General features: G+C 41.4%; 1 protein-coding gene across 5 annotated transcripts in view; it reads right to left on the bottom strand.

Moving 5' to 3' along the window:
• inpp5d (inositol polyphosphate-5-phosphatase D) overlaps window positions 1-19,313 on the bottom strand; it is a 134,394-nt gene extending 115,081 nt beyond the window's left edge. Inside the window, exons 1-2 of one of the 5 annotated variants that reach the window (XM_059949321.1) lie at window positions 19,020-19,313; window positions 8,304-8,367 (exon numbers count right to left, since the gene is read on the bottom strand). In XM_059949321.1, the coding sequence (XP_059805304.1) occupies window positions 8,304-8,367; window positions 19,020-19,153 (198 nt within the window). In that variant the 5' untranslated portion in view covers window positions 19,154-19,313. The remainder of the gene's footprint in view (window positions 1-8,303; window positions 8,368-19,019) is intronic. The other 4 variants (XM_059949315.1, XM_059949304.1, XM_059949289.1 and 1 more) reach the window with 4 other exon arrangements.
• Between the last annotated feature and the right edge of the window lie 1,566 nt (window positions 19,314-20,879).

Below are 20,879 nucleotides of genomic sequence, written 5' to 3'. Positions count from 1 at the left end.
AAATGGAAATCGATGTTTCAGAGTCGGGACACTTCAGCTGGAATGAAAGGTAGAGGGGAGATAACCAATATAAAAAGGTGAAGGATGTTTCTGGAGCAGGAGCTGCTGCCTGGAATGTGGGAGGGGTGGAAATAGTGGCCGAAGCTAGACGAAAGTTGCAAACGGCTGAGAGTGATGGAATGTGAGAGGAGACGAAGGTTAAGCATGCCATCAAGCAATGGGGAGGCAAGGGTAGATGGGAACAATGGTGGGAAAAGCTAGTGGGAGGAGCGTGTGGGTGATGAGTAGGAGGAGGAGCAAGAAGAGACACTGATTAAGCCAACAGAATATTAAGCATCAGAATTATTTCTATTTCTTGTGGGGCATGGAGGCAAGAGATAGGCATCTCTGTTGTGGGGAGGTAAGAACTACCAATGGTCCTGCTTTCCAGCTGAGTGGCCACATCATTACTCACCTTTTTTTTTAATTATCCCCACAATGACTCTGTGTCACAAACAGATGAGGAAGTTTTCAAGGACACTAGTGACTGGCAGCTGACTTGGCTCAATGGGCTTGAAGCAATAGTCCTGTCACTAGGTGTGTCGGGATCTTTCTTTCCTGAAACTGATGCAACTTAAGTCTCAAAGAATATACACTCATGTTGAACCTTGTCTTTACTGACAACTGAGCCAATTTTGTTGACCATTGCACATGTTTGCAAAGTGATGGCAGCACTCTTGGGTCAGGATGGGATTTTATCCATCCCAGGCAGGAGCAGAGAAAGATACCTGTCCAGGCTATGAGCTTGCTTCTGACTGTCACCCAGGTGCAAGACCTGAGCTTTGGAATACAACTGCAGCCATTTTCAGATGACTGGTTACTCTACATAAAAACCAGTTAACTGCTTGTTTAAGTTCCAACCAATGTTTTGGACTGAAAAGTTGACTGTCTACTCTTTTCCATTGATGCTGTCTGGCCTGCTGAGTTTCTCCAGCATTTTGTGTGTGCTACTTTGATTTCCAGCATCCGCAGATGTTCACTTTAATTAGGCAACAGCTTGCAAATTCAGCTGATGGTGTGAGTGGGCGCTGGTTTTTGAACTGCAGAGCGTGACTGCTGGATAAATGTTTGCTATGCTCCCAATCACAGAAAAAAAAAAGTCAAGGATCAGGAAGGAAGAATTTATAGCCAGATCTATTGCAATTTCCCTCATAAAACCAATCTTTTTTCAAGTATGCAGGAAGGGGATAGTTGCAAATATTACACGTTAAAAAAACAAATCAGACTCTTTCATGAAAAGAAGCTACCTAGCTAGATGGAAGAACAATTACATAACCAGTCCCCCTTTGGCAGAAGATTTATTGTGTGCAATTTTTCTATAAATAGACTTCCCCAAATTCTTCAATTAGACTTCAGTCTATAGCTTATTCTGGTACCCCTCTATGAACCATTCGAATTATTCAATTACATTGCAGCCTGTAATTCACTGCAACATCTCCATTACTTGGTGCAAAATCTAATGGAGATCTTCACTGAAATCATGGAATTTGTCAAACAAGTTGGAGTTAGCAAGTTGCCAGTTTCATTGGAACAGGGCCAAGATCCATATCCAAAATGAATTGACTTGCACAGAGACAAAAACTTAGAGAAGCAAAGCAAATGCATTAACTTATTTTTTTTAAATGGGTTAATGTAAAACAGTTAGTAACTCAAAGACAGATTTTGTTCATCTGCAGACCACATCAGGCAAAAGGCACTTGTCTCTTCCTCTTTTGGTGACCAACTTGGAATCAGTGCCTTAGCAACTTCCTCAAAAGTACTGAAGCAGAACATTTCACTGAAAAAAGTCTGGCTAAGGATTCAGGCTCCGACCTCTGCAATGCTTCCAGACTCAGTTATTACACCACAGGTTTCTAAAACTGTATTCAGACCAATCAAAGACTCATAGTTTTGACCTGCTTCCCAACCACAAGTTGCTCACTGAGCATTGTAAGTGTTTCCCACTCCAATTATAGTCAGAGCTTTGAGGTCAATTTTGCTTGTCAAATTTCTGTTCACAGTCTTACTGCTTCTAACCAAGCATGAACATTAGAAAACCCAGATGGGACCTACTATACATAAACCAAGACTTTACCTTGCAAAATGGTATCAGAATTAGGTCTAATATCACTGGCATATGTTTTGTGGCAGCAGTACATTGCAATACATAATTTTAATTACAATAAATATATATATATAAACAATTAAGTTAATGCAAGAAGAGAGCAAAGAAAGTAAAAACAATGAGGTAGTGAACATGGATTCATCATCCATTCAGAAATCTGATGGCAGAGGGGAAGATGCTTTTCCTAAAGCATTAAGTGTGTGCCTTTAGGCTCCTGTACCTCTTCCTTGATGGTAGCAATGAGAAGAGGACACCTATTGGGTGATGGGGGTCCTTAATGATGGATGCCTTTTTGAGGCATCGCTTTTCAAAGACGTTCTTGATGCAGTGCCTATAATGGTGCTGGCTCAGTTTGCAACTTTCTGCAGCTTTTTCCGATCCTGTGCAGTGGCCCCTCTGTACCAGATGGTGATGCAACCAGGTACATGATACATCTATAGAAATCTGCGAGAGTCTTTGTTGACATACCAAGACTCCTCAAACTCCTATTGAAATATAGCTGCTGTCGTGTCTTCTCTGTAATTGCATCATTATGTTGGGCCCAGGATAAATCATCAGAAATATCGACACTCAGGAACCTAGCTCACCCTTTTCATTTTCGATGAGCTCACCCTTTTGATAGGACTGGTGTGTGTTTCCTTGACTTCCCCTTTCTGAAGTTCACAATCAATACCTTGGTCTTACTGACATTGAGAGCAAGGTTATTGTTGAGTCACCACTTAACCAGCCAATCTACCTCCTGTACACCTCCTCATCACCATCTGAAATTCTCCCAACAATAATTGTGTCAGTGGTAAGTTAATAGATAGCATTTGAGTTGTGCCTAGCCATAGTCGTGAGTGTAGAGAGCGTAGAAAGCGTAGAACAGTGGGCTAAGCATGCATCCTTGAGGTGCTCCAAAGGTCCCCACCATCTTCCTCTCAGCTGTGACTTCCTCTCAGCTATCATGACAGGACATACAAAAGCCTTAAGTCTCACACCACTATGTTCAAGAATAGCTACTTCCCTTCAGTCGTTCGCTTCTTGAACCCAGTTATACAACCCACAAAACAAACCTAATACCTACCTCAGTATAGCAACATAATTTACATTACTCTTGTGGTTGCTGTGTATCTGATGCTATGTGTCTGTGACACTGCTATAAGTAGGCATTTCATCACACTTGTGACTACTTGTGCATGTAACAGTAAACCTGATGTTGACAAACAGCACAAAACCATTGCCATTTAGAAGGGTTAGGTTCAAGCAGATCTCAGGACAAATTCCCATTTAATTTTCACAGAACAGCACCTGATATTAACAAACGCACACAAAGGAAGAAGTGAAGCTCACTTGTAGGACATAGCAGAAGGAATGTTGGCATGGTTAACACAAATGGCAAGGGGAGATTCAATTTAAGTTTGTGTCACTTAGCTTTAATCAGATTTATGGTATGTCATTAAATTTTGTATTGCCATTAAATCTGTTGTTTAGTGGTGGAATACAGTGCTGACAAAAAGCTACAAAATAATACTGCAAAAAAAAAAACCAAGATCAGTACTTGAACATTTGCAGAAATACAACTGCAAAAAAAAAAGACTGCTCCTAAATTGTTAAGTATGGCCTTTGTGCTCCTGTAGCACGTCCCCAGAGTTAGTAATAAGAAATGGTGAGGGTCCTTAGTGACAGAAGCTGCCCTCTTGAAGATGTCCTCAATGTTGCTGAAGGCTTGCCGAGTCTACAACTTTCTGCAGCCTCTTGTAGTTCTGTGCATTTGAAGCTCCACACCTGCCGGTGTTGCTACCATGCAGAATGTTCTCTGCTGTACATAACAAATCTCCTCAAACTCCTAACACAGCAGAGCCAGCATCGCGCCTCCTCCTACGTGACTGCATCAATGAGTCAGACCCAAAACTGATTTTCTGAGACTCTGGCCTGAAGCTGCTCAACTTTTCCACCTCTGACCCGAGTAAGGACCAGTGCATTCTCCTGACTTCCCCTCCTTGAAGCCCACAATTAATTCCTTGATCTTGCTGACGTTGAGAATGAGGTTGTTGTTGCAACACCATTCCGGCATTCGATCTACAGTACCTCACTCTAATATGCTTCTCAAATGGCAACAGTGAACTTGGATCGTGGTTGAACTGTAAGCCCAGCCATAGTCATGTGTAGAAAAAGTAGAGAAATGGGAAGGTTGATCAGTAGTGATATTAATAGTCAGCCAGGAGATACTACTGACTGATCTTCCGATGTGGAAACTCAGGACCCAGTTGCAGAGAGAGATATGGAGTCTCCGGTTTTGAAGCTGAGAAGGGTAATGGTGTTGAATGTTGAGCTGTGATTGGTAATTAGTGGCCTGGTGCTTGCAGAGTGGGAAGTCAGTAAGACGGAGTCTGATGTAGACCTGTTGTGGTGGTAAGAGCAGTTCCAGGTCCAGTACCTACTCAGGGAGGAGGCAATTCTAGCCATGGCCAACCTCTTGAAGCACTTCTTTACATCAGTTGTGAAGGGTACTGAGCAACTGTGGTTGAGCAGCTCACCCTGCTCTTCTTGGGCACCAGAATGATAGCCGCCCTTTTAAAGCAGGTCAGAACCTCACAGCGTCTGCAAGGTTCCATCATTGTTTCGTCAGTCTGCAGCAGATAGTGTCAAATTCAGCAAGAGGAAATCTGCAGTAACTGGAAGGAACCGCACAGCAAGCAGATAGATTGCCAATGTAATTTAACACAGGAAAAAAAAAGAGTAGATTTTGAAAATAAAATACAAATCCTTCAAAAAGTAGGAAATCTGACCCAGTCCATCATGGGTGAAGCCCTCCCCTCCACTGAGCACTGTTGCAGGAAAGCAGTGTTCATCATCAGAGGCCCCCCACCACCCAAGGTCATGTTGTTTTTTCGCTGTTATCATACAGGACTCACATGACCAGGTTCAGGAACAGTTATTACTCCACAACCATCAGGTTGTTGAAGCAGAGGTGATAACTTCATTCAACTTCACTTGCCCCATCATCGAACTGTTCCCACAACCTCTGGACTCACTTTTCAGGACTGTCCATCTCATGTTCTCGATACTTATTGTTTATTTATTTATCTTTTTTTGCATCTGCACAGCTTGTTGTCTTTTCCACGTTGTTTGTTTACCCTGTTGGGTGGAGACTCTCATTATTTCTATTAAGGTTCTTGGATTTACTAAGTATGCCCACAAGAAAATGAATCGCAGGGTCGTACACATGTCACCATATACTTAGATAAAAATTTAATTTGAACTTTGAATGTGTATTTTAAATGGTGAACTAATAAGAGAATACAAACTATAAAGGAAATCAAGAAGATACATAGATAGTTAGACTGAGCTCTCCAGAATGAAAATAATCATCTCAATCTTCCTCTGAATATTGGTCAAGGATGGAATTTTTCATTCATTTCTTGGTGGGAACTTCCACTGTTCTAGCTCATGCTAAGGAGCGTCCCAAGCTTAATTCATGCCAGCACTCTCCATATCTCAGGTACCTGCACTGCACCCAGAATGACAAATGTCAGCACCTTCCCTGCCCCAGGTCAACAGTAGCAATCCAACCTTGAGAGACTTAAAATGGGGGCCAAAGTTTGAGAGTGTTCCCGAATTCCTGTCAGCTATATCCACCTGCTCTCCATTTCTTACAAGAACTGTGTGAGGATCCACAGGTTAATAAAAATATAAGAGTGGGCAATTTCTCATGTGTAAAATAATTTCTTCCAGTTTGTTTTTAAATGCTTTTCATCACATACATTGTTGGAAACTGATGAGCTAGTACCTTCAGTTTTGTTTTTGTCAACCATCATGTTATGGTAATAGCTCCTGAGCAGACCATTTGAGTGAAATTTCTAAAGTCTTTCTCCCAATGTGATCACCATATTCTATCAGAAAAAAAATGATTTTCCATTTACCAAGGTGAATGCCTTTAGAATTTACAATCACAAATGCCTTGAGGACATCATTCTCCCATCCAAATCAAAAACAGTGGGTTCAACACATGTACACAAAGCTAGGTCAGCATCACATGGGACTGAGGGAGTGCTGCATTACTGTCAACGGTGGTCTTAAGGCTCCCAGTGCACTATTTTAAAGAGCAGAATTCAACCCCCACCCCAATTCCTAGAGTCTAAGGCAATATATTCCCGCAAAAGGTTTCTCCTCACCATCACTTTGTTAATTGTGAAAACTTCCCACAAATGCATAGCTGCATTCTTACAAAAAGCAAGAATGAACACAACTAAGCTGACTAAAATGACTAAATTGGCTGCAAAAAGTTTTGGGATATCCTACAGTCATGAAAGGCATCTCAAAAGTGCAAGTCTCTTCATTTTAATTATTCAAATAGACTCGGTTTAAAAAAGATAGATAGTTCTTTGATAAGAGGACATCTGGCAGCAAGTAACTCATGATTTTCGACTGAAAACTAAAAGTGACAGCATCATAACACCCCTTCTGAATGAAATAGTCTGCACTGCTCAATTAAACCCGGGTGACCAATTAACCTATTAACCTGTCCGACTTTGAAATGTGGAAAGAAACCAGATCACATGTAGGAAGTCCACAGAGTTATGGGGAGAACATCAACACTACTTACAGATATCAGTAGAGTTGAGCCTGGGTTGCTAGTGCTGTCGTACCATTATACTGCCATGTCACTTTCAACTTCCTATTCAAAATTCCCCAGAGTTGGTATACAAATGGAAGTTGCTGCTTGTGTTTGTTCCTCAATTAACCGGTGGGTATCACCTAACACAAGTGGAGCGATTATGTTGATGTTATTCTTCTGACTTCAAACTGTGAGCCCACATTGAAGTGGGGCTGCACAATATCTGACCGCTTTACTGAAGTTCATCCAAGTGGTGCCTCGTTTTGTGTCTTGCCGGGATTGCTCTCATCCCCGCATTCACTTTCTATAATGGACAGCATTAGTGAACTGCAGTTAGTCTTCAACTCCTCTTCCATTTGGTGGATCCAGCAAACATATTCCATGTTCTTGCACCCAAATGGATGGTTAATGTACAAATGAGAACACCCAGTGTTTGGAACCAACTCTAATACATACTGCCTAATCATCCCCCTCCCCCAATATGGTTTCTACACAGCCTCCCTCCTGTGAGATACTCACACAAATGTTGAAAAATAACTAAATGGATTAAACTTCTCCAAGTCTTGAAGAGTGTTCATTCAGATCTCAGGGAAATTATGGTGGTGCAGTGGTTAGCACAATGCAATGAGGCTAGTGATCTGGACTTAATTCTGGCACTGTCTGTAAATTTGTATGTTCTCCCGGTGACTATGTGGGTATCCTCCAGGAGTTCTGGTTTCCTTCCATGTACCAAAGACGTACGTGTTAGGGCTTTAATTGGACATTGTGCAGTGGTGGCTCGGTTGGGGGGGGGGGGTGGGCAGGAGTGGACAATACAGTAACAGAAGGGCCTGTCTCTACCCATGAAGATATAGGGGGGGCACAGATTTGACTGGGCTTCAGTGAAAGTCATGGTGCAATCAAACCTGTGGCATGCAAGAGAATTTCTAGAAGTGTGGTTTTCCACCATCAATTCCGTAAACAAACACATAGACTTTGATCCTATTTATGAGCTGATGCAGGCAAAATTACAGACCACAACACAGTAAGTTTGCCACACAGCCGATCAGTGACGAGATATCCTTCCCACATCACAAATTAACTTGGAAAGTACCGTCCATTCAGCAGATTGAGAAGTGTACAGAGGCCAAGCATTCAACGGTCACACCACAATCAACAGCACACTGGTAATATTTCCTCACATGGTGACTAAACGTTTACATGTAAATTGCCAAGATTGGAGAAGAACTCAGCCCAACCATCAACCACCCAAGCTACGCATCTTCTAAAATATTTCCAATTAACAATGTGCTCAAAATTGCAACTCTTGATATCAAAGTCTAAAGATGAGTATTACCATTTCTAGCAAAATTGCATAGTTCTACAGGTTACACAGGAAGCCCATCCTCACTATCACGAGCTTTCAATACACTTTTAACACAGTTGCTACTGAAACTTTGGTATCAGTCCCTATTTGAAATGAATTTCATCTCACGAGCTTTCATACAGCTCTGCCCTTCCAGGCAGAGATGGTCACTAGTTTTACTACAGTTCACTATTTAGGTAAATGAGATCACCTACCTGTATAGACAATGAGTTGTCTTCATTTATAAAAATCCTGTAAGTGTAGATAGCTTTTTCATACCTGCGGGGAGAAAAAACAAAATTATGACTGGTTCAGATGGAATATTCACAATTGCTTTAAGAGTACCCAATTTGATCACTACTGCTCTTAGTCAACAACTACACCCACCAGCATCTCCCTTAATTGATAGCACCTTGTTCCTGTCCCAGATCTATTAAGTGGTATCTAGACAGGCATGTAAATAGGCAAGGATACAGCCCCCAATACAGGAAAATAGGATTAATGCACATTGGCAAATCGTTTGCATGGACATCATAGACCAAGGGTTCTGTTTCTGTGTGCTACAACCATAACCCAATGAAATTCAATCCAGTGAAGTTTCATAAAAGGTAGCAAGATAACGAGCAGATACTCAGAGGATGTACTTGGACAGGATACTGGGGATAATTTACCAGAGCCCTTTTGGGCATAGCAATAGGACTTTAAAAATATCCACCCAAGAGAATGGACCAAACAAGTGTTTGAGATTAACTTTTCATTTGAAAGCTAACACCCCTATCATACTCCCTCTTATTTGCACTTTGTATTCTCTAGCGGAGGGGGTGGGAAGAGAGTTGTTTTGGAAAATTCTGGATGTTATGTTTAGTAACTTCAAAACATTAAAATAATTCAAAGGAAGACACAGGAGTTTGAAATATGTGCATCTGACTTGGTGATTACTTTAAGCGAAGCAAGCAAATATCGCGTGGTAGCAAGATAACGTTATGCAATTCACGCATTTTTACATATAACCTGTAATGAATTATTTACACAACACACTCAAATATTACTGAAATATTAAATACACACACTGGAAAGTTCATTCCGATACACAGCAATTGATAAAGGTCATAAACCCACAGCTGGATTCTTTCCCAGGGAGGCTGTCTAGTCTTTGGCCCATGGCACCAGATGCAGATTATAGTGAGCATTTAGTAAGGAACAATACAACACACACAGGTCACAGTGCAAACACTGGGAAATAAAGATGCAATCAGACTCCTTGTTGTCCTTAGCATCAGTTGTTCCAATTGCACCCAGTGCTCCAGCTGGAATCTAACCTGCATTTTATAAAGCTTTAGCACAGTCCCTTGATTTTATACTCTATTTCTCTACAGTAAAAGGGATCCTCAAATTGATGGATTACAGTTCAAAGATATCCCCATAGTTGAAATTGTCTCTCTTCATACTTCCACTATACATCATATCACTGTATTGGCGTTAAATTGAATCTATGTGTTTTACCCATACACTCCAGAGCTCTGTCACTAACACTGTTCATTTCTAAATGTATTATCACTTACACACTCTGATATTGCCCCTATGTATACGAATGTAGGATATTACTGGGTACACTTGCTTAACTTTCATGTGAACCCACACGTGTACAAGGTCTTTTCCAACTCATGCAGTGAGCTTTCATTTCTCACCATCACTTCTCCTTTTCCATCTAGGTCAGTATGATCTAACTTTTGCTTCCCTTCACTGTGAGTTAATTGCATTGCATCACACAGAGCTGAATGAAATTGATCATGCAACAAAGTGATCTCATCAAGTTCCTTGGTCAGCACAAAATGCAAAAGCACTCACTTACTTACATCAACAACCCACAAAGCATCTCAGATTAACATCAACTGTTATCAAAATTGTGGCATTAGCTTACAGAACATAAAGAGCATAGAACACTGCAGCACACTACAGGCCCATGGGCCTCAATGTTGTGCACGTCTTTTACCCTACTCCAAGAGCAATCTAATGCTTCCCCCCTACATACCTCTCCATTTCTCAAGCATCAATGTGCCTATCTAAGAGTTTCTCAATCATTTCTCTGTATCGGCCTCTACCACCACCACTTACCATTCTGCAATAAAAACAAATTACCTCTGACGTACCTCTACACTTTCCTCCGATCACCTTAAAATGATGCCCCCTAGCATTAGCCATTTCCACACTGGGAAAAAATTAAGGCTGCCCACGTACTCTATGCCTCTTATCATCTTGTACACCTCTATCAAGTCCCCTCTCACTCTCCTTCATCTCAAAGAGAAAGGTTGAGCAAACTAGGGCTTTTCTTTATAACTGACATCCTCAGCATCCTGGTAAGACTCCTATGCATCCTTCCTATAATGAGGCCACATTACCTCACATTACCTCAAGACTCTTGAGCCCATATCCCCAACTAATGGAGACCAACACACCATATGCCTTCTTAACCACCCTATCAAATAGCATGGCATCTTTGTGGGTTCTAGGAAGATGTACTACTTTGTTCCTCCACTCTGCTGAGAATCCTGTCATTAGCCCTGTACTCTGACTCAAAGTTCAACCTTCTAAAGTGAATCACTTTACACTTCTCCTTGTTAAAGTCCATCTGCCACTACTCAACCCAGGTCTACATCCTGTCAATGTCATTTTGTAACCTGCCACAATCTTATCCACAACTCCACGTGCTGTAACTCAATAAATAAATAACCAAAAATCTGCAAACTTAACAACCAACACTTCCACTTTTTCATCTAAATCATTTATAAAAATCATAAAGATCAGGGGTCTCAGAACAGATCCCTGTGGAACACCACTGATCATTGACCTCCAGGCAAAACACACTCCTTCTACAACCACCCTCTGGCTTTTAAGGGCAAGCCAATCTTGAATCCACACAGCCAAGTCTCCTTGATCCAGTCTTGATCCCATGTCTCCTGACTTTCTGAATGAGCCTACTGTGGAGAAACTTATCAAATGTTTTACTAAAATCCATATGTATCACATCCACTCCAGTATCACCACCAACGTGCTTTGTCATGTCCTCAAAAGATTTCAATCAGGCTCATGAGGCAAGATAAATAAATAATGCTTCTCCAATGCTCATAAATCCTGTCTCTAAAACTCTTCTCCAATCTTAGTTGTTATGGAAATAATAAGAATTGTTCTGCTACTGAGATTAATGCTGAATCAATAAAAATCCACCACCATACAAAAATAATCACATCAAACTCAATAGAGTAGGACCTTCTCCTGTCTCCACCAGAATAAACTTTTACTCACAATGACTGCCATCAACCTCTTGCTGTGTTAACCAGAAACCTCATGTCAAGACACATCAAGCAAAACTGAAATGGGATTCTGATGCCCAAAATCAAACTTGCTGATGAAAAAGGACCCCATTGTTTTAGAACAACTTTCCATCTAGCTGCTTGGGTGAGCGAATCAGTTCCATGGAATTTCTATGTACAGAAAGTGATCTGGCTGATCTTTTATTTAAACTTTGCTTTCAAAATTATATAACCAAACCTTTAAATTGGGGATTGAATGAATGAATTAATTAATTCTTTTTTTTTGTTATTTATTTTTTATTGAAGTTCATCGTCAAACAAACATATCCATAAGATGTATTTCAGACATCATATAATCATATATATCATAAATCTCCACAAAATATTTATCTGAGGTATACACTTATAGAAAAGAGTGGAAAGAAAAAAACAAGCAAAAAGAAAGAACTATGTACAAGTAGGGAGTGATTTTTTCTAAATAACAGCTTCATTGATTTGTGAGAATAAAATCAGGCCTATGAGGCATTATGTAATTAAACCATTTTTCCCAGTATGAATCAAATTGTTCCAGCTTATGATTAACAGAAGCTGTTACCTTCTCCATTTTGTAAATGTCCATTGTAATTTCCATCCATGTATTTAAAGTTGGGCTCTCCTATGATAACCATTTCCTATTAAGAGTCTTTTTACCAGCCACCAACAGTATATTCATTAATTATATATTATTATATAAATTGGATGCTAGATTTAAGGACTGGACAGCTAAAGGAATAACAGTTCTTTGCAACATAATGAAAGAAAGAACACTGTTCAGTTTTGAAATGCTTAAAGAGCAACACTTATTAGAAAAACAAGATTTTTATTGCTATTTACAGATACGACAATATGTTAATAAGACGCTTAAAAATGTAACCAAGGCAAGTACATGTTTGATAGAGCTATTTAGAAAAGCATTTAATTCAGATAATGGCAGTAGAATCATCTCAAGCATGTATAAGGGGTTGTCAAATCTTAAAACACATTCGACTTCATACATTAAAACAAAATGGGAGAAGGAAGGAGGGATAATTATATCTGAGACAACAATAATGGACAACAATATGGAGGTATCAATGGAAGTGTACCAGTTCACAGAAATGGAGGGAGTTTGGATGGAAAAACGTTATAAGATATTTTATTACACCCTCTCAGTAATCCCATTATGATAGTAATCTCCCTGTTTGCTGGAGAAATTGTGGAAATCAAAATGCAAATCTTTATACTCTTTGGGACTGCCTTGTTATCAAAAACTATTGGAGGGGGATACACAATGCCCTACAAGACATCTTTAAATGTGAAATACCCTTAGAGAGTAAGACGGGATATATATCTCAAGAATAGTTGAAAAGAGATATATATTTAATGAATTAATTAATTCTAATAAAGATTTTTAACAATGTAATCACTGATACGCACAGGCCATGCTCTCTCCTCACTGCTGCCATCAGGCAGAAGGTAAAAGAGCCTCAGGACTTGCACTCTCAGGCTCAAGAGCAGTTACTACCCCACCAGGATCATAAATAGAAGACGATAACCACATTCACTTGCCCCAGCATGGAAATGTTCCTACAACCAATGATCTCACTTTAAGAACTCTCTATCTCATGCTCTTGTTATTGATTGCTATTTATTTATATTCACTTTTGCAGTGTTTGTTTTCTGCACTCTGGTTGATCTTTCATTAATCCTGTTATAGTTACTATTCTATAGATTTGTAGAGCATGCGGACAGGAAAATTAATCTCAGGGTTGTTGTACATGATGACATCTGTATTTCAACAACAAAAATTACTTTGAACATGAAAGGCGTTACCATCTTGCTTTAATTAGAGATGCAACAGTTAATCTTAGATACCAGCTATGGTTTGTCAGTACACTTCTTCCTAGTTGAAAGTTTGAATTCAAATCCCACTAGAAAGGCAGCAGCACACAAACAAAACTTATGCTCCAGTTTCAAATTGGTGCATAATATATTTTAGATTCAAAAGACAAAATCAGACTTAACAGCAAAACGTTATGCCATTTTTTTAATAGAGAATAGGCAATTTCTCCATGGATGCTGACAGATACTTATCCCTCAATTAACATTTATCAGACAAATGTGCTCTGATTGCTATTGCTATTGCTATTTGTATAAACTTGCTGCTGCATTTATATTAAACGAGCGATAAGCTTCAGACACTTGATTGGCTGTAAACAACACTTTATCAATGCACCTTTCTTTAGGTGTGATTATCTTCCTTCCTAAAGGAGAATGGGGAAAAAATAAATCAGGAATAGTACAAACCAACCCCAAGGTACAGCAGAAATAAAAATTAGCTTTCCTTGAATGAATGTAGTATATTCCTTGTTGCAAGTTCCCATTTTTTTAAAGTCAATGTGCGTGGATGATTGGGGTGGCATGGTAGCATAGTGGTTAGAACAGCACTTTACAGTACCAGCATTCTGTGTACAATTCTCACCACGGCCTGTAAGGGGTTTGTACGTTCCCTTATGACAGCCTGGGTTTCCTCCGGGTGCTCCAGTTTCCTCCTACAGTCCAAAGTCGTGCCAGTCGACAGGTTAATTGATTGTACATTGTCCAGTGATTAGGCTAGGATTAAATCAGAGGATTGCCGGGTGTTGTGACTCGAGCGGCCTATTCCGCACTGAATCTCAAGATATTGGCAAATAAATGATGAACAGTCATCTTCGGGCTTTCTTTGCCAGGTTAGCTTTGGGTGCTAGCGTATGCATGGTCTCAAACAGGCTGCCAAAAGAGAGGATGGATATAAGCCTTGAAAAATAAGTCATGGTTTTAGCACATGGGGCACTAAACATGGCAGTGCCAAGATAATCTAAAGAAGGCAAGTGATGAAGTCCAATAGAATGCAAAGTAGGAAGCTTTGGGAGGTATTTTATCTGTCACCCTTCACCTGTGATGGCTACCAACCAAAAAAACCACCTTTGGTGGGTCGTTCACCAATTGAGACAGCAATCATCCCAATGGAGAATGGTTCACATTGAACAGCGGGACAGGCTCAAAGGGCTAAGTTACCCATAACTCAGAGAAATCTTGTAGGGAAATCAGGAGAGACAAAGCTCGTGTACTGCATCATGTGTCAATTCTTAAAGTAGGTTGTGAAGTGCCTTTTCCAAAGACTTTTACTTTTGTGCTGTCAGAAAGGGCAGCCAAAGTAAAGGCCACTACATGAGACTATGAGTGAATCAAGAGCCTGTTGAGGTCACTGGCATTTCACATTGATTATTAGTTATATGAATTATCAGCATCGTCCAGTCCATGAAGACCTACACCATGGGGAACTCTGCAATTTCCAATAATGAAGAAATGGCTTGTCCATATTGTCACCTATCCTTCTTCTACTTCTGAGGTACCTTCTACTCCATCCCAAATACCTGCTCCTTGCATTCTCTACCACCATCTATTCAAAGCTCAAAGTAAATTTATTATCAAGATATGCAGATGCCACCATATACTATCCTGAGATTCATTTTCTTGCAGGCATTCATTCACAGGAGAAACAAAACTTACCAAAGACTGACAAACATTAAGTGTGCAGAAAGCAAATTGGGCTAATAAACATGGCATATAAACAATACTGAGTTGCAAAGTCCTTGAAAGTAAGTCAGTTCAGTGTTGAGGTGAGTGAAGTTACCATGCTGGTTCAGGAGAACTGGTGGCTGTAAGGTAACAACCGTTCTTCAACCTGATGTAGTGGGACACAAGACTCCTGTACCTCCTGCCCGATAGTAGTAGCAAATTCCAATACAGCACTGGACTTGTACTTAGCCACACAATCATAGGTATAAAGTGAGTTGAGCAAGGGGCTAAGCACACAGCCTTAGACGTGCCTGTACTGATGGTGATTGTGGAGATGTTGTTACTGACTGGGTCTTCAAGTGAGGAAATCGAGGATCCAGGTCCAAGTCATAGACTATGAAGCGTGCTACCACAATTGTCAGCCAGATACTGCAATACTGAGTGCAGCAGTTGAACCAAAGATATGGGTTCAATCCTGGCCTCAGGTGCAGCATGTGGAGCTTGCAAGTTCTCTGTGACTGCATCGATTTCCTCCCACCTCCCAAAGACTGCAGAACAGGGGGATAAGTTGTCCTTAGTGTTTGGGTAAGTGGTAGCATGCTGGGTGCAGATACAGTTAATGGTGAAACAGGGTGGAGGACCCAAGAGGCTGGCCCTCTTCCCTCGACTCTACTGATGAAAGAGAATGGCTCAAGAGCAGAACCAATAAAGGTCATTTAAGTTCATCAGTCATCAAACATTCTTTTACCCAGAAATTATGAAAAGTCACTCATACTACAACAGTGAAGCTGCACAGCAGAGGAAAGCAAACCGATGACCACCACGAATCAAATGTTTACATAAATCTGCTTTGCCTATTCATTCTGTGCAAGCAAAGCACAAACCGGAAGTCATCAGATATTGCAAGCAGATGATAAACCATAAGGCCATCTCCTTTACGGTGCACATTTACATAATTACACAAGCCCATAGCACAAACAACTGATCAGTTCCACTATTTGTGCTACAGCTGGTTGCAGAACTGGAGCAAATTGTATTGTATGGTAACAGGAAAGGCTCAAGAAAGTGGCAATGACAAAGGTCAGTTGAACGATATGGACTCACGAAAAACTCCTCTCAAACTAGTGAATCCTTGCTACACAATGCTGTGCATACCAAATCAGCAACTATATTTACAGCAGAATTAAATTTTTGAACTTCATGGAGTATTATGGGTTGTGATAATGTAGCTGTCAAATCAAGGATAACGTACCCAACAGCTATGATTTTATAGAATTGAGGGTCAAGCTCAAGGGGTCTATGGTCTACAGTTTCTATTCCTTGTGTTCTTTAAATGGGTTCAATTTCTCACTGCTTTTCACCTAAGCCTAACACATTCTTCTGTTCCTTTCTCTCTCTTACTTGTACCTAAATGAGGACTCATTTGCTTGTGTGTCAGTTCTGTTTTCTTACTAGTCTCTGGGGAAAAAGACGCCGTCTTAACTTCCGCTAATATTTAAGTGACCACCTTATCTTCATCAGCCATAGCTTTGTTCTAACAAGTGGAAAAATTATCTCAACAGTCCAATTATAACTTGAAAAAACATCAGGTCAGCAGATTGCCTTCTCTCTCTCTCTCTCTCTCTCTCTCTCTCTCTCTACAGTACAGAGCTTCAATCCATTACACTTTTCTCAAGTATATCCTGGTTTCTTTCCTGTGAAACTTTACTACACATTCTGTAGTTCTTTACATCTTTTAAAGAACATGCAAACCAGGATTATACCTAGTGATGTTAAATCAAGCATGCATTCTTTCCAATCCTTCAAGAAATAACTGCACACGTGTTTTTTTTCTAAATTTTACTTCATTAGTGTCTCCACTTTTAATGATTTGTTCATCTCTACCCCAAAATCATGTTGTCCCTCTACTCCACCTCATAACTTAAGAAGCACGGCAGGGTAGCGTAGTGGTTATCACAATGCTTTACCAGTGAACCGGGTCCAATTCCCGCCACTGTCAGTAAGGAGTTCATACACTCTCCCCATGTATGACCACGCACATTTCCTCCAGGTGGTCTGGTTTCCTCCCAGTCACCTACCGGTTGATAGGTTAATCGATCATTGCAATTGTCCTGTGATTAGGCTAAGATTAAATGGGGGTTGCTGGACTGCGTGGTATGAAGGGCTGGAAAGGCCTATTCCACACTCTATTTCAATCCATCCATAAATAAATAACGGACAACCGAGTTATTTTCTCTGGGCATCAGAGGCCAAGGGAACACTTGATAGTAGCTTAAAGTTATAGATGTACAGATAGGGCAGAAAGTCAGAATCTTCTTACCAGGGCAGAAAATGTCCAAAGTCGGTGGACGGTAAGAGAGGGAAGATCCCCTCCATCCCCAGCACACTGTGCCTGGAATAGGCTGCCAGGGGAACTGACAAAAGTAGATAGGACAGTGACACACAAGAAGCTTTCAAATAGGCATGTGAATATGCAGGGGTAGGTATCGTGTGTTCAGGCCGAAGCAATCTAGTTGAATTTGGCATCATGTTCAGCACACACTGTGGGACAAAGGATCTTTTCCTGTGCTGTACTGTTCTATATTTTATGAATATACGCATCTGTATTACAGAATCCATCATCAATTACATACCCATTTTTCAGATTCATTGATGCCATCTTCTAGGTGTCAGAAAGCACAGGTACATTCAGTAATAAACCGATATTTACCAACATTAAAATTTAAGATCGCTTGGAAATTCAGAACCCAGCTGGTGAATCTTTGTACAAGGGGCCTGAATGGGTGAGCAGAGGGGAAGTGCAGCGGAAAAGGTGAAAATAAGAGATCTTGATGCAGCCACTGGTGAAGACCCAGCTGAGATAGAATTTCCCAGGCATGTAATAACATTCTGTCATAACCTGACATATTTAGGAATGGAAATAATGGAACAACAGCCAGCGTACTACAAACAGAACCAAGCCCTTTGCCCATGTGAATCTGTTTTTATTAGAACTGCGCATCAAACTGTGACTCAATACTAATTAAGTGTAAGCTCACGTTTGAAAACTTGTTGACTACACTGCACACAGACATCTCAAAAAGTAACATCTCATTTTGGGAAACTCATTACAGCACACAACAGGAACTGTTAATGCCAAGCAAAATTGCCTCTGATTTAAACAGAACTGTCCGAAAAGGGAAGTACTGACAGTAATAGGGAGAGCAGTGACCGACTGAGTCTTTCCCTTGATCAGAGCCACCAGCTGAATTGTTCAGGGGCTGTACTGTACCCCAGCAAATGGGTGGGGAAAAGGGGTTACACTTCATCCCCAAAACACACCTATGGGAGGGAGGACAAGGGCTCAACCCTTCCACATAAGAAGGTGGGGCCTATTCCAGGCACGGCGGCTTGTGGATGCAAAAAGCGTCCCCTCTTACCTTAAGTAAGTGTCCTCCAACATGGGACATTTTTACCCAGGGAAGAAGATTCTGACTTTCTACTCTATCTGTGTGGAGTCTCAACCACATAGCATGCACCTCAAGGTGGGGGGGGGGGGGGGGGGGGGAATGTGCCACCGCACTCCAAACATACACCACACGGAGAGGGTCTTCATGTCTACACGGACTCTGTAGAGAGAGCCGATCTAGTCCGTCCGTCCCCCCACCCCCAACACCGGGAGGTGAAGAGACACCCGCGGATTCCCGATGAGGAATCCTATTCACTGAGATCAAACCCCGAAGGCGACTCCGGGTTGCAGCGCGGACCCAGATCGATAAAAAGAACCGGGAATCCAGAGACCTTGCCAGAACGGCAGGGCAGATCGGTGGGCTGTGGGGTCTGCTGCCAAAGTAACGACCCCTACAACCTGGCTGTCTAACCCCGCCCCGGAGTGAGCTACAGGGCAGTCGCGATCCAAGAGAGCCGGACATTGGTATATCCTCGGCGGCGAGGGGCGCGGCTGCCCCGACCCGGTGTCAGTCGGAGCCATCCCCTCCTACCCCCACCGAAGCCAGGGAGCGAGCCCCGTCCTGTCCCCGTCGCGCCATTCCGGGAACTTACAGCACACACAGGGCGAACGCGCCTCCGATGGACTCGCTCTGCCGGACCAGAAAGCTGCCGTCCTGCGCAGCCTTAGCCAGCAGCTTCTCGGCCATGGGCCGGGAGATGTCCTCATGGTACCACCGCTCGTTCATCTTCCCTCGCCTTATTCCATTCAAGCGCCCGCTGCCCCGTTCAGTTCAAGTGGCAACCCCACCGCGCCCCTGAAGCAGCCCGTTCCACCCGCGAGGAAGCTAAAATGAGCTTTACTTCCTCATGCTATTGTCAGACATACAGAAATAACACGTGTGTTGAAGTTTATTCCAAATGCAGCACCATCAGTCCAATCATCTACAGCCTCGCGAGCAGCCGATAAATTGTTCACGGCTCGTTTCACCACAGAATCGGTCCGTTTAAACCCGCCGTCTCAATACGTCGAACCACTCGCACGAGTCTGAGGTGAAGTTTCTCGGTGTGTGGATTGACACAAGGCTTAAATGGAAGATGCGTGTGAATAATATTACAGCGAGGTGTAAAACAAAAGCCCTTAATGTGCTTAGTTGGGTGTGATTGGGATGCAAGTAGGAGGACACTTAAACAAATGTACATTGCTTTAATCAGAATGTATAATTGTCTTTGATTATGGATGTGTTACCTATGGGTCAGCCTCACCAGCGGTATTAAAGCCGATAAAGTTCAAACCCAGGGGTTGAGATTACGTGTGGAGCTGTAAAATCATCCCCGATTTCGGCGTTACTGGTAGAAACGGGTGAGCTTCTTTTACATCGACGCAGATTATAGTTACCAATGGATTATTGGGTTAACATAAGAGCCACATAAAGTTGGTCATTTAATATTGTCAACGTTAGTAGTGTTGGAAGCACTGTATTCATAAAGTCTCCAGTTCTGGGAAATGAATGAGCACAAAATCTTGGGTTGTTTAATCAGGAATATCGAGTCCCAGTGTACCACTTTCTGTTGTTCCTCCATGGTCTTTACCTTTGCCTGGGGTTGATGTAGAACTAAAGGAAAATATCGAGATGAGGAGAGATTATATATCAGTGACACAAGAAGTTCAGTAATATATGCAAGGCAGATGTTACTGATTCTTACATATCTCCACAGATGGTCCAAAAGATCCAGTGACAGGTCGTTCAGGTGTTTCTGTTTGTGTTCCAAAGTTTCAGGTGATAATTAAGAAGTGTTTGTTAAAGTATCAATATTCTTGTCTGAGATGGTTGCTCTCATTTTCACCTTGGAATGGATCAAAGAAGTACACTCTGATTATGTACTTCTGTGATTTGTTCTTGGTCTTGACATCTATTAAAACAGGTATTTCAAATTGTAGACTAAACATTCTTCTGAGATTGGAGGACATCAGCAGGGATGAGGCTTCCACTTTCATTTCTTATGGTCCCTGTCTGTGTTGGGTTGAAGGGGAAATGTGGCAAACATTACAGCTTACAATTAAGGATATGCAATAAATGTAGTGGGGCCTGCATAAGGAAGAGGTGAAAGCCATGAACGAAATGTTGGAATAAGGAAAAGAAAGGGAGGCATTTATATAAAAATCAGAGGATGGCGAGGACCCAACTGGGAGATTTGTATAACAAGAGGGAAGAAGTTACACTTTCACATTTACATATTGGACATAGTAGGTTGAATAATTCCCTGTTCAGAATTAATATATGTGATACAAACATTTGTAGGGTGTGCCCTTGTCAATAAATAGTGCAGTATATTACTTAAAGGGAGATATTACTTAAAATACATACTTAAATTGTTGACGGTGGATATGCAATGGCAAGCATTTAAAGATTGCATAGATGAACTACAACAATTGTTCATCCCAGTTTGGCAAAAGAATAAACCAGGGAAGGT

Source organism: Hypanus sabinus, chromosome 2 (assembly GCF_030144855.1).
Source record: "Hypanus sabinus isolate sHypSab1 chromosome 2, sHypSab1.hap1, whole genome shotgun sequence".
Classification (NCBI taxonomy): domain Eukaryota; kingdom Metazoa; phylum Chordata; class Chondrichthyes; order Myliobatiformes; family Dasyatidae; genus Hypanus; species Hypanus sabinus.
Note: the sequence above shows the minus strand (reverse complement) of the source record. Positions and strands in the feature narration are given on the sequence as shown.